This window comes from Hordeum vulgare, chromosome 2H (genome assembly GCF_904849725.1).
Source record: "Hordeum vulgare subsp. vulgare chromosome 2H, MorexV3_pseudomolecules_assembly, whole genome shotgun sequence".
NCBI classification, from domain to species: domain Eukaryota; kingdom Viridiplantae; phylum Streptophyta; class Magnoliopsida; order Poales; family Poaceae; genus Hordeum; species Hordeum vulgare.
The window spans coordinates 282,122,103-282,136,733 of NC_058519.1; the positions used below are offsets into that span (position 1 = coordinate 282,122,103).

Here is a 14,631-nt window from a genome sequence, read left to right on the forward strand (position 1 = left end):
GCGAGGTCTAAGCTTAGGGGAGTTGATACGTCCAAAATGCATCACTATTTTGTATCATAATTTGTCTCTATTCACTGATATATTTCACTTTATGATGGTGTACTTATAGTGTTTTGACTTATTTTACACAGTTTACAACTTTCCGGTGCTGAAACAACACACGCAGGATTCAGCGGAGAAAATAGCACGAAGAGCTGCAATATCAGAACATCTCCAATTGCGCTGAAATTTTGAGGGAAGAAGTTTCCTAAAAGATCCCGAAGACACACCAAAGAAGGGCTGGAGGGGGGCCACAGGTCAACCAGGCGACCTGCTCGCGCGGCCCCCGTAGGCCGCGCCAGGAGGGCGCCTGGCTGATGGGCCCAGCCTCCGGCGCTCTCCTTTGGCCTATATGTCCCTCTTGACCTAAAAATTACGGGGGCAGAAGAGTTTTCGCGATTCCGCCACCGCTCCACGACGGAAACCTACACAGAAGAAAAGACCTTTCCAACGGGCAGATTCCGTCGAGGATAACTCCTCCCGAAAGGGGAGATCCTCCTCATCGTCATCACCATTGTCACAGGCATCGTCGAGATCATCATCACCATCATCACCAACACCAGCACCATCTCCACCTTCATCCCATCTACTTCACCATTGCAATCGGAGTTATACCTTGCACTATTCATCCCCTCTACTCTACCGGTATTGATTACTCTTTTGTGGTGAATGCTATTGAGTTTTGTTGAAGGATTATTGTTATGACCAGATTGTGAATCATATTTTCATCACCTCTGATCATGATCTCTTTTATGTCTTGTGAGTAGTTCCATTAGTTCTTGAGGACATGGGAAAAGTCTAGATGCTAGTAGTCATATGATGTTGAAGTAATATGTGTTGATTTATATTTAAGTTATGATGTTATTCTTCTAGTGGTGTTATGTGAACGTCGACTACATAACATTCGCCTTTTTAAGGACCTAGGGGGATGCATCGTGTATAAAGAATGCTTATGGTGGGTTGCTAGAGTGACGGAAACCTGAACCCCAGTTCGCATACTTTTGCATGAGCGAGTATTGGATCCTAAAGCTTATTGCTATGGTTAGGCTTTGCCTTAATTTCTCTCTTGTATTTGCGGATGCTTGCAAGAGGGATTAGTCATAAGAGTGTACTTGTCTTAGTCTAGACTGTGCACTAGTTAAGATCTACCCACATAACACTTATCAATACAAAACATAGTACCAGACACAGTATGGCGAAAGCACTTGACTATCTCTCCCGCGTGTCCTCGGGAATGCCTTAGTCTTTATAAGTTTAGTCCCTCGGCATATCCTTTGTGTTTAAAAGGATCGTGCCACTTGCTGCACCTCGGCACCATTTACTTTACTTGCATTTATTTCCTTGTTGCCTATACTAGAAAAACCATAAAAAGTTAGCTTTCAGTACTTGCAGTTATTCCTTGCTCGAGATCACTTGTCAATACCTTCTGCTCCTCGTTGGGTTCGACACTCTTACTTATCAAAAAGGATACGGTAGATGCCCTTCACTTGTAGGTCATTATTCGCCGCCCACAATCGTCCTCTTGACCGCCGCCGGCGCTATCAAGGGTTTGTGCCGTGCATGCTTCGCTAGAGCTGGAAAAATGCTTCATGCGCGCTGGAGCGAGCTACGTGGCTTTGTTCGTGGCAGAGATTAGGCCCAAATGGCGTCGCTGGGCGTTGCCATAGACCCAATTAACGTGGTTACATGTCACGTGCGTCTGAAATCTGGTCTAAATTTAAATTAAAAATAGATCGTAGGTGGACGAGAAAGGAACAGTCGTCAATTTACAATGATGCATTAACCGCGTTTTGTGTTCATTTTGATCTAAACAATCAAAATGTTGAGGTTGGTTTTAACAGTTTACAACATTAAAATAGTCAGTTTTTACGCGCAGCCGAGCGCTGGCTCCAGCGGCCGCTCGAAACTATAATGCGTGCGAGCCGCCCTAACACGCGCTGTAAATAAATGGCGCGCGTGAACAACACGAATGACATATACACTCCAAACAAAACCAAGAAGATCAAACACATAAAAAATAATCAACAATAAATAGTAGTTTATCTTCCACCGTGCTTTGGCTTTTTATTGATATGCATAGCTAGGACCATTGCAAGGTCCTCTTCTTTTTCAATATTAAATTCTTCTTCGGAAGAATCATATGACAAACTTATCCACAATATTAAATTTAGACTAGTCTATAAAAGCTATAAACAACATGCATCAAATTCATGTAAAAAAATGTAAAGTTAAAGCAATACATATCTTGCAAGCGTTCCGTCGAACATCTTGTGGGCGCCAAGCGGCGGTGGACGGCCGTGCGCTATTCGTCAGAGGAATGATGCGCGCGAGGGACGACGACGACTAGAGGAAGACGGAGGAAGCAGCGGCATCGCGGGGATGGTCCAGGGAAGCGTCACCGGGTCGCTAGAGCAAACGGGATGGTGCGGGCGGCGACGCTAGCGCCGGAATGACGGTAAGGGGAAGTCGTGGTGTGGGTGCTTCAGTGTGCAGCGCGCGGGAGCGGACGCACGAAATAAACAGCGTACGATGCCGTTTCGTCCCGCACGTTCAGGCCCTGTTTGATAACAAAGAATTTTCGTAGTATTTTTAGAACACTGCAGTTTTGGAGATTGTCATAGTTTTATTTACAATGAGGTGTTTGGTTGCCTCTAAGAATTGTGATTTTAAAACTGCAGTATTGAAAAAACTGTGGTTTTTTCTCTGCATAAAAAAAAGAACCCCAGACCTCTTTTTAAAAAACAGAGAAGGCGAAAAGAAGGGGTGGGACGTCGTTATCTTCTTCCCGTGTACTTGCTCGATCTAAACTACAGTAATATGTGGCGTAATCAAACAGTTTTTCTACATTGTGAATACTGTAAAATATGTTGTTATATTAAAAATCATGATATTTTCTATCTACACGTAAAGTTACTGCAGTTTTTAATACTTTAGTTTTTTTACTACTTTGTTATCAAACAGGGCCTCAACTATTTATGCCGCGTTCAGGTTTTTTACATGTCCGCTGAAACGTTATTTTAGAAGACAACGCACCAAAAAACATTATTTTTCCGGCCGTGGGTGTTGGAGACGCTGTAACAACCGAGCCCAGTTTCACACTTCTCCCTCAATCGCAATCCTACCCTACCTTCACCCCCATCTTCACTAATTCACCACCGTGCTCCCTCCCCACATCCGCCACTTTGTCGCCCTCGGCGTTTCCGCCGCGCTCGTGGAGAAATTTGGGAATCGAGGGATCCCCTGTTTCGTTGTTTTAGAAGACAACGCGGAGGCCGGGTTTTCCTTTTTTGGGGGCAATGGAGGTGGATGAGTCCTCGCCGTCGTCGCAGCTGTCCTCGCCGTCCTCATCCTTTTCCTCTGACTCCATTGACCTCAACTTCCTGCCGTTCCTGAGGAGGGAGCCCAAGTCGGAGCCCGCATCTCCTGAGCATGGCCCTCTGCCGCCACCGCTGCCGCTGCCGCCGCAGGCCACGGCTGCTGTTGCGGCGGTGTTCGTTGCACCGACAACGCCTGACCTGTCTTCGCCTGAGGTCCAGACGCCTCTGCAGTCGCTGCCACCAAACCCCGACGAGGACGCGCTCTTCGCGGAGTACTGCCGATTGGCAAGCCTCTACCTGTTATCAGCGGGGGCCGGGGCGATCGTGCCAGCGCCGACCGCTGAGGCCGCGGCGCCGGCGGCAGTGCAGCCTGGGTCGGGGTCCGCGGCGAAGAAGCGCCGTCCGCGGTCGTCAGAGTTGGTACGGGTGTCCTCACTTAGCGTGCGGGATCAGATCTATTTTCGTGATTTGGTGCGCCGGGCGCGCATCACCTTCGAGTCGCTACGCGGCCTGCTCCTGAAGGATGACGAGCGCGCGGAGGCGCTCGGTCTTGCGGGCATCATCGGGCTTGGCTCAGTGGACCGGCGTCGCGTGCGCGCCGACCTGCGGGCTGCTGCGCTCATGGCCGACCGAGACCTGTGGCTCAACCGCGACCGCCGCATAGTGGGGCCTATACCTGGGATTGCTGTCGGGGATGCCTTCTTCTTCCGCATGGAGCTGTGTGTGCTAGGCCTCCATGGCCAGGTGCAGGCCGGGATTGATTATCTCTCAGCAGGGCAGTCTGCCTCAGGCGAGCCTATAGCCACATCTATTATTGTTTCTGGTGGGTATGAAGATGATGATGATCGTGGTGATGTACTGGTGTACACCGGCCATGGTGGTCGAGACCCCAACCTGCACAAGCATTGCGTCGACCAGAAGCTTGAGGGCGGCAATCTTGCCCTTGAGCGCAGCATGTCCTATGGTATTGAAATTCGTGTAATCCGTGCAGTCAAGTCTAAGCGCAGCCCTGTTGGAAAGGTCTACTTCTACGATGGCCTCTACAAGGTTGTTGACTACTGGCTCGATCGTGGGAAAGCTGGCTTTGGTGTTTACAAGTATAAAATGATTCGCGTTGAAGGGCAGGAGCCCATGGGATCTGTGAATTATCGTGCAGCTGAACATCTTAAGGTGGATGCACTATCTATGCGGCCAACTGGATACCTGAGCTTTGATATTTCCATGGGTCGAGAGATCATGCCAGTTGCGCTATATAATGATGTTGATGATGATAGGGACCCACTTTTATTTGAGTACCTGGCACGGCCAATATTCCCATCTTCTGCAGTTCAAGGGAAGTTTGCTGAGGGTGGTGGTGGGTGTGGGTGCATCGATAATTGCTCAATTGGATGTTATTGTGCAGAAAGGAATGGAGGTGAGTTTGCGTATGATAAAGCTGGTGTTCTTCTAAGGGGCAAACCACTGCTGTATGAGTGTGGCCCATATTGCCAATGCCCACCTAGCTGCCCCAACAGGGTTAGTCAGAAGGGGCTTAAGAATAGGCTTGAGGTGTTCCGGTCAAGGGAAACTGGGTGGGGTGTTCGGTCCCTGGATCTCATTAAGTCTGGAACGTTCATTTGTGAGTTTAGTGGGATTGTGCTTACCCATCAGCAGTCAGAGATAGTGGCAGCCAGTGGTGATTGTTTGGTGCATCCGAACAGGTTCCCTTTGAGGTGGTTAGATTGGGGTGATATCTCTGATGTATATCCTGAGTATGTGGCTCCGAACCATCCTGCCACAACAGACTTGAACTTTTCGATTGATGTCTCAAGGGCAAGGAACGTGGCTTGTTATTTCAGCCATAGTTGCAGTCCCAATGTATTTATTCAGTTTGTGCTGTTTGACCACTACAACGTGTCTTATCCCCACCTCATGATCTTTGCCCTGGAGAACATTCCGCCCTTGAGGGAGCTAAGCATTGACTATGGAATGATTGATGAATGGGTTGGAAAGTTAACCATGTAGCAGTATCCACTGTAAGGCAAATTCTTCTTTAGTTTTCCTGTGTAACATTTTCGTAATGCTTCTCTTTGGGATCGTCGAGGAGATTGCTACTAGAAGTTACTCTGCTGGTAATATTCCCAATCCTTGCTGTAATTTCGTAGTCCTGAGCTTTATATGGTTGTATTTCAAAGTTGTTTTTTATGTCATTCATCAGCATTATATGCGGCTTATCTTATGTCTGTGTGACCTGTTTGATTTTCTCTGTTTCTTAACTTCCTTCGAGGTTTGGTCTGCTACCACCAAGCATCATAAATCTGTTACATGTGTTATTTCTAGAATCATGAGGTATCTAGCTTATGTATGGTCAAGCCTATTTAGATTTCTTCGTAACAATGACCCATCAAGCCCGCAATATTTCATAAGCAACACATATTATACTAGAGATTGATAAGCCCGATAAACAGTTAAATTAAATAGCTGAGCCGCCATATGGAAAATTCATGTATTTCTGTTGTTCAAGAGTATGCGTGTTAAGAGATTCAGTTGCCATGGTTCCTTGAGCAAGATTCACATTCACATGGATTATTCTAGACAGATTCAAGTTATTGTGTTGGGACACCTAAATTAACCTTTATACTAGCTTTCTGTTTAGGAGATGGCAACAATATATATAAAGTATATCACTAATTATTTGAAGAGTTCACTCTTGATTGGAATATAGTTTAGAAGATGCTTTGTACAGACAAGTGGGAGAAATTATGTGTAGTTACTAAGGCTATATCTGTTACATATACTACCCCCTAAGTACTAAATCTGTAACAATGAATATGGATAGGAGGGGATTGTACCTAACCCCCTTTGTTGCTTTATTCACTTACATCAGCGGCGACCCACTGGAAATTTTCTCTTCATTTTCTGAGGGATAGCCATATTATTCACTACATTCAGCACAGTAACTGACAATGGGGTTATGTACTCTATTCTTAGACGGCTAGCGACTAGGCTAATCGATTTTATACTTCAGGGTGTTGAGTAGACGCACCATTGAAGTTCAGCAGAGTATTATGACTTTTCCTAACAACAGCAAAGGGATGAATTATGGTTCTGTGCCTGTAACTAGAATAATTTCAGCTACTCGACTGGATTACATAAAAAAATATCCAATTGTGAAATACTCCCTAGGCACCTTATACAGTTTTTTCAAGACAAATATTGTACTCCCTCCTATTCATATTAACTGAGGCTGGTTTAGTACAACTTTGTACTCCCTCCGTTCCTAAATATAAGTCTTTTTAAGATTTCATTTGAGTATTACATATGAAGTAAAATAAGTGAATCTACACTCTAAAATATGTCTATATACATCCGTATGTAATTCTCTAGTAGAACCTCTAAAAAGACTTATACTCGGTATTTAGGAACGGAGGGAGTACTTAAGATTGCATGCAGTCTACTTTCCACCATTTGGTATTTTGACCGTCATACAGTCTTGTCCGGAGTTCAGCATTTACAATTCCACTTTTCTTTGTGATGCCGAAGATGGCTTGTCCAGTGAATGGAAGGTTCTTCTAATGACTTACATGTGCATTACTTAGGACATATGTAGATGTGCTTTAGCAAAACTGTTATTATAATATTGCTTGCCTTCTCACGGTGTACATGGAGTTTGTGAGCGTGAGCTTACATGCACCATTTGCTACAGTGAAATCCAAAAAAATACTAAGACAATTCAGGAAAATCTAAGCTTTTTTGGCAACAAATATTGATGTGTGTTATGCATGCGTGCAAAGATTTGCGATGGAATGACATTCATGGAGGTCTGGGCAAAAGAAAAATCGATGCTCAGAACTATATAGGGTACGCATAACTGAATAACGACCATTGGATGAAGTCAGATCAGACGGTAGAGAGGTGGCAAATCGGAGTGTTGATGATCGTTGGATATTCTTTCTACTACGCCAGATTTTGCCACATATACTATCTAGAAGATTCTATGGTTGGCCTTAGGCCCTATTGACATTTTCCGCAAAACTAAACAAGCTTCTACTCTGTTCTAAACGGGACTGTTAAACTGGTAATGGAACCAGGTAGCAGTGGGATCGTGGTGTAATAGGAGAATTTGCTCTTTTGTTTGTTTCATGCATGTAAAGGTATCAAGTTACAAAACTGTGTTTGGATGTGCTGTGCAATTAGATTACATGACAGAATCAAACTGGCACTAGCTTACACATGAAATCAGTGAGCACAATTTGAAAACCATCAATTTGGCATATAATTTTAAAAAAAACATTTAACATGAATAAAACACAAATACATCGGTACAAATTTAGGATTTAGACATACTTCAGAATAAATAGAGTGCTAGAATTTAGGGCACTTGAGAGGTATAAATGAGGCCCTTGCAATCAGCTTGCAAATCAGAATTTAAGGACACTTGGGGGGGGGGGGGGGGGGGTATAAAACCATAGACACAAATTCCTAATTTACATCATTTTCCAAGTCAAGGCCCATGCAAATCAGCTTAATCATCAATGTTGATGCCTATTTCTCTCATCCACACTGATTAGATAAGAACTAATAATTAGCAAAAATACTAATCATACAAATACACTATCGAACTAATTAGCAAAAATACTAATCGTACAAATACAATTATAATAAGTAGGTTATTGCCATCGTTGCCGGCTAGCTGGACACATATAAATCTGTGTTTTTACTTGCCTAGGCTCTTGATGCCTTGGATGATCTGAAAGCATAGAAACGCGTGCGTTTTTGATCATGTAACTCCATCGCTCGATGAGCTAGTTGACATGATCAAGGTTGAGTCTAGATGCTGGGCAAGGGCCCATGCCCAAGGGCTCAGGGTTGCCTTGCCACCATCCTGGGACGTCCACTGATCTTCATGTAACGTTGCATAACTGGCCTCTTAGAAGGATGTAACCCCCTTCCTTTTGAATACAATGAAACGCAAAGGCTTTTTGCGTTTTCTTGAAAATATAAATCTGTGTTTTTAATTGCCCAGGCTCTTGGTGCCTTGGATGATCTGAAAGCATAGAAATGCGTGCGTTTTTTTATTATGTAACCCCATCGCTCGATGAGCTAGTTGACACGATCAAGGATGAGTCCAGATGCTGGGCAAGGGTCGGTGCCCAAGGGCTCAGGGTTGCCTTGCCACCATCCTGGGACGTCCACTGATCTCCATGTAACGATGCAGAACTGGCCTCTTAGGAGGATGTAACCCCCCTTTCTTTTTAATACAATGAAACACAAAGGTTTTTTGCGTTTTCTTAAAAAAGTGTTTTGCGTTTTCTCAAAAAATATGAATCTGTGTGCATCTGTGTGCGTATGGATTAATATGCGAGGATAATATGCATATGGATTAATATGCGAGGATAATAAAATGAAAAGGGCTCTCTTAGTTTTCCGTTGACACAACTAAGCAAAACAATCAAGCAGATGTTGGGTTACTAACACAGACAACAATGTCGTATACTACAAGAACATATACTTTGATACTCCCTCTCTTTCGGTTTATAGTGCTCAAATATGAAATCTCATGAACTGACGTAGATTGTGAATAGATGACACTAGTTTTAACTAGTTAATAAAATATTTTTCACATTTTCGATTTCCGAATCAATAAGCCTAGCACCATTCCTTTCATTGGCCTTGCATGGCACATGTAGAAAAAAACGCATGCATGACCATTAATTTACTTTCTCTTATCTCCGTGAATTAAATGTGGGGTGAGACACAAAACACTTTAAGTTAACTGGATTCAAAATGAGACCAATATAATGGAAATATAAAAGTAACGAGCCCTTTAAACCAGAGTTATATAAGTTATCCTTCAATAGGACATCTTGTAATAATTAAAATATTCCGCATGCATGTTTAGGAGTATTCCCTCCATCACAGTATATTGGACGTATCTCACAGGGCTCTGGAACCAAGATGTTTTTCTATTGGTAGGAAAAATTGAGCCGACGAGCTGTAGAAGCGCCTAATTAATCGTAAAACTGACGCATTACTAACCCCTGTTCACTAAACGAACGACTTCCTCGCATGATTGGTGGAGATGGTTTTCAAAACACCCCAATTAGTAGGCTAATTAATGCCATGCGTCTTATTTCCTTCTAATTGTGAAAATTATCGTTTTGGAGATACGTCCAATATACTGTGATGGAGGGAGTAGTAACTTTGTAAATAAACATCAATGATGATACTGATATTGTGGTCACAAAAAATAATTTGTTTGATGAAGAAGTTATGGTATCCTTCCAAAACAGAGGTATGTTTTCTATCCTTCATTAGGAGATGTTGTATAAATGAAAAGTCCAAATGTGCATATTTACAACGGTAACTTTGTAAATACGAAGTACTCCCTCCGTTCTTAAATATAAGTCTTTGTAGAGATTTCATTAGTGAATTACATATGGATGTATATAGACATACTTTAGAATATAGATTCAATCATTTTGCTCTGTATGTAGACCCTTAGTGAAATCGCTTAAAAGACTTATATTTAGAAACGGAGGGAGTACGTATTAATAATGATGCTGATACTATGGTCATAAAGTAAACGCTCTATATGATGAAAAAGCTTGACTCTGTAGCTAGCTCGAAATATATACATACTTTTTATCATTGAGAAGATTGTTAGGAGATTTGTATAAACTAACCTAAAAAATACACTCCGTGTGCATATTTTACAAGCAGTACAAGTAAAACAGTGATTATTCTCGGCGAAAGTACAAATGTGAGCCTGAGTCGCAGTGATCCTGGAATCTATACCGCAAGTTTATATCGTAATATGTGCACGATGTGGTCTTGGCACAGGTATAACGGTTGCTATTTATGGACTATGGCCACAGGTCAGACGCTGCCCTTGTAATTCCATTAATTACCGTTACCATGGATCAAAAGGAGATGGACGTTGTGGGCTGACTGCATTAAGATTCTGGACTAACGTTGATCGTTTGCAGCTACCAATCTTCCCGAACACCACTCACTTAATCACATAGGGAAGAAAGCACTGAGTGTGGGCTCCTCGCCGGTTCAGGTTCGACTCGTCGATTGACTGACGCCTCCAAAGATGTAGCATCCTGCAGTGTTCACTAGTCTGTGCATACATATAATTAGTGGTGGATTGACACTGAAATGGACAGAGCATACCTGAATCGAGACGTCGCTACCAGCCTACCATGGAAGCATTCTTCAGACTTTGTGACTGCAGATGCACCAAGGGAGAACGACGACCCATCCCACACACCTTGTGATCCCACTGCTTGAAGCTACACCTTTTGTATTCATACACTACCCATCTCCCGTCCAAGAGGTTGAAATTCTGAATCAGGGCCCGCCCACTATCATAGCTCTACCAGTCCTAATACCCACCACCTGCATTTACTTGGATTCACCTGTGTGCCATTGTGAAACATATGAACAACTGATAAGACCACATAATATCACAATCTTGGACATCATAATTTTTTTAACGTCGCAACCATATAATACTAGTAGAATGCCCGTGCGTTGTCACGGGCACTTACAATATTTTATAAGTTATACAAAGGTAATGCATGCCACTTTTTATATGTAGAGACTATATAACATTAGCACAATTACTTAATAATAAAAGTCCACTTTACTTCCAATGAAAAGTCATAACAATAAAACAAATTGATGACATGTCCACGAAACAAATTGAGCGATGGTCAAACTAAATCCATTACAAATTATTAAGATCTACTTGATGCCCTTAATAAATTCTCGCACAATATCAGGAAGATTGTCTCTAGCTTCATTCCCATGATGTTTTAGCAAGTATAATAAAAATTATTTCCTCAACTCATACCCATCCTGCACAATAAATATGTGTAGTGAACACAAAAATTTCACGTTGAATGTCTTCAAACATGTAATGGACAATATTCACTGTGCAAATCGGCTTGATAAGTTCTTTACCGTTCCACAAGAGCATAAAATGGAAAACAAAATAGCCAGACGCATCTCTGCAATTTCCTAAATCAATACTATATAAAATAAAGTGATAACATAATTAAATATTTATATTATGAATTCATTACCCGTCTGTGGTCGTTGGAATACCAGACGGAAATAAACGTTGCCATTTAGATATATCGGAATTCCCGCCGGGTTGCTTTATTTCGAGTGCATCTTTGAATTCCCTCGCAAAACTTTTTAACGTCACTACGTGCCTCAAATTTTTATTCTTTAACGACTGTGATGTATGAATAGGGTCCATAATGCATACACGATGTGCCTCTTTGTCGATGATGTACAAGATGTATAAGCCCATGTATGCATACGGAAGAAAAATCTACAGGTGGTAGCAATTAGGAGCAACAATAAGCCATGAAAATAATAGACAAAATACAATACCTATCATGTTGCACGATGACACGTTGTTGTCAATCCCAGGCCAGCCATCAAACAATAATCCCAACGTCTGAATAGTTTCCTTCTCGCAAAACTTTTGACCTCGTGTTGACTCCAGCATCATGGACTGGGTACAAAAGTAATTATTATTTCACGTGTTGATACTAATGGAAATGAATAAATAATTATGACAACTTACACAAAAGCGCATATCCATGTAGTGTATAGGAGGGTGTGTAAACAATACTCCCTCGTCACATGCAAGCATACGCACGGCAATGTTGAAGCAATCATTGTCCATACTTTGCTCCATGTTAAGTATGCCTTGAATTTTTTTGAGAGTTAAGGACATTGGACCAGGTGTCGAGGTTCGGACCCATTCCTTCCTGCAAAATGGATGGTAAGAATAATAATAAAATATACTTTTATATTACGTAATACTAAATATGAATGATTCTTACTCCAAAGATTGAGCATCATCGATCGACATGATGTAGTTGCATAGCTCGGCAAGTAAATCACGTTGATCAGTGGCCATGACGGGGATTGGGGTAGGACGTTTGTCTTCGATTCTGTCTGGCGGATTATCCAGGATCTCAATATCGGAATTAAGTAAGACAACTTCATCATCAAATTGGCTGTATAACGGGCATCCTTTTAGTTTATTCAGTTCTGAATCAAGCAAAATAACAACTAATTTTTGTCGGAAGTGTTTCATATCCTCCTGAAAATATTAGAAAAAATCATATTCGATATGATATATTGAGATTTTTTAATGGGACAATGTATGAAAATGAATACCTCGGTGAACTCATGAGATAGTGCATCTTTTGTCCAATATTCCATATAATTTAACATGAATAATCCACATGATGCGCTATAATATTATAAAATAATGCTTTAGAATATCACCAAGAAGAATCAAATAATCTTGTATCAAGTAATACATACAATACGTTATTTTACTATAAATATTATCCATTAAATGATACTTTGTGTTCATGAGTAGCAACCATAATAATTTTCAGTTTGTGATGAACACTTACCCATCCATTTGTGTTGCCTCCTGAAACTGTTCTACAACCTTCCATTTTGTAACATTTAGATAAGCCATTTATGATCTCTTTTAAAGTTTGAACTCTGTTCTCCAAGTTTCATACGTTTTTCAAGTCCTAGTAACTGTTTTATACGTGTAAATAAACATTAGGGATTAATATAAACAAAACTTATGTCAAAAGGATCAAGAATAATAGATAGTTATCGCAGTGCCAAGTTCAATCCGTTTTTCCTTAGCACCAAGTGAGTCCAGTACTTGAATTTCATGTCTTTTGGCATTGACAATTGCTAGATACCAATGGTACCTTGGGATGTTAATCGGAATGAATAGCTGGTGTAAACATCATATAAGTTGCATGCACAATTAGATATAAATTATAATATAAATGGATTCATTTAAAAAAACATCATTATATGCTTGTATATTGAGGCGAGACTAACCATATCTTGTTGTACATAAGTATTAACATTTTGTACGATGTGACGATATTTTGATGGGCATATGTCTTTTTCTCCGCCTTCTTTCATCTGCCCAGATACAAAGGTACTAATAATATATACCTTTTCACCCATCCTTTCTCGTAGATGGTCGCGGGCAAGCATACAATATATATAAGCATTTATCATGTGTAATTCCAAGTTTATAATTTATTAGAGTAATAGATATTACACATGGTTCATATTAATTACTAAGTCCAACGTGATGCAATTGGCCTTACACCATCGTGCAAGAACATATCATCTCTCATAAGGCATTCTAAATCATCAATTGATAACAAGGCATCTCCAATGTCCACGAACTTGGTTTTTTTGAGGGCAGACATGATTGATTCAATGACTGTAACATCTCTAGGGGTACAAACATAGTCTGTCATTACGATACAACAATGAACCAAGTTAGTATAAAATATGAGCCAAAATACTTGAATAAAAAGGCAATATGAAGAAGTAAATATTGCTAATTACCCTGACAAATACCTTCTGTGCTAATATTCAAATTGACATTACTTTTTGTTTTTTATGAGATATCAAAGGTTCCACGTCATTGTGTTGTAAATAATTGGGTCCATACTCGGCCCCTTTTAGATATGCCGCATCAGAAACCATGTCGATGGATTATTTCCGTGAATGTCCAAAATCCATATCTATGTCTCCTATATTCTGAAAATAATAAACCTTTTGTATTATCATGAGTAACATACATACGAAGAAGGATTAACTATACGCACCTCTTCTCGTGATGCTTCAGTCTGGTCCATCATCGTTACACCAGTGCATATGTCAGAACCCATCACTTTCTATCTATAATGAAATATAAACGATATTTTATATTGCATCATATAAACATATATAATAATATATAATAAAATGTAAACTAACACAACTGTTTTATTTTGTAGAAACATTTTTTTTCATATTATTAAAAAACGCATTGCATTTCTCTTGGAGCAAACAACCAACTATAATGTTCATATTTAAATAAGCATTATTCTGAAATTTCTTAAATCATTTAAATATTTATATAGGCTAAGCGATCCAATGTAAAACAACTATATTCGGTTTATTCTTTGAGAGTTGTTATTTTTTGATACTATGAATATATCTAATAAGTTTAAAAAATAATTTGTATATTCCAATTATAATATAAATGTTTTTTAGACAACTTTTAATCTATATTTTTTTCTGTGAGTTTTTTTTAGGCATTTTTTATTATTTAAAACATTTTGGGCATTATTTATAGAGCTAATTTGTTGATTCAAGGCTCAAATTGGCTATCCAGCACGACCCAACAATGTTCTAAAATACTTCACTGCACGACCCAACGAGCCCCGAC

At 40.6% G+C, this 14,631-nt stretch overlaps 1 protein-coding gene across 1 annotated transcript; it reads left to right on the top strand.

Moving 5' to 3' along the window:
- Positions 1-3,138: 3,138 nt before the first annotated feature.
- LOC123426092 (histone-lysine N-methyltransferase family member SUVH2-like) lies at positions 3,139-5,574 on the top strand. Its single transcript, XM_045109867.1, has one exon. The coding sequence runs from the start codon at positions 3,336-3,338 to the stop codon at positions 5,358-5,360; it is 2,025 nt and encodes a 674-aa protein (XP_044965802.1). The 5' UTR covers positions 3,139-3,335; the 3' UTR covers positions 5,361-5,574.
- The last annotated feature ends 9,057 nt before the right edge of the window (positions 5,575-14,631 follow it).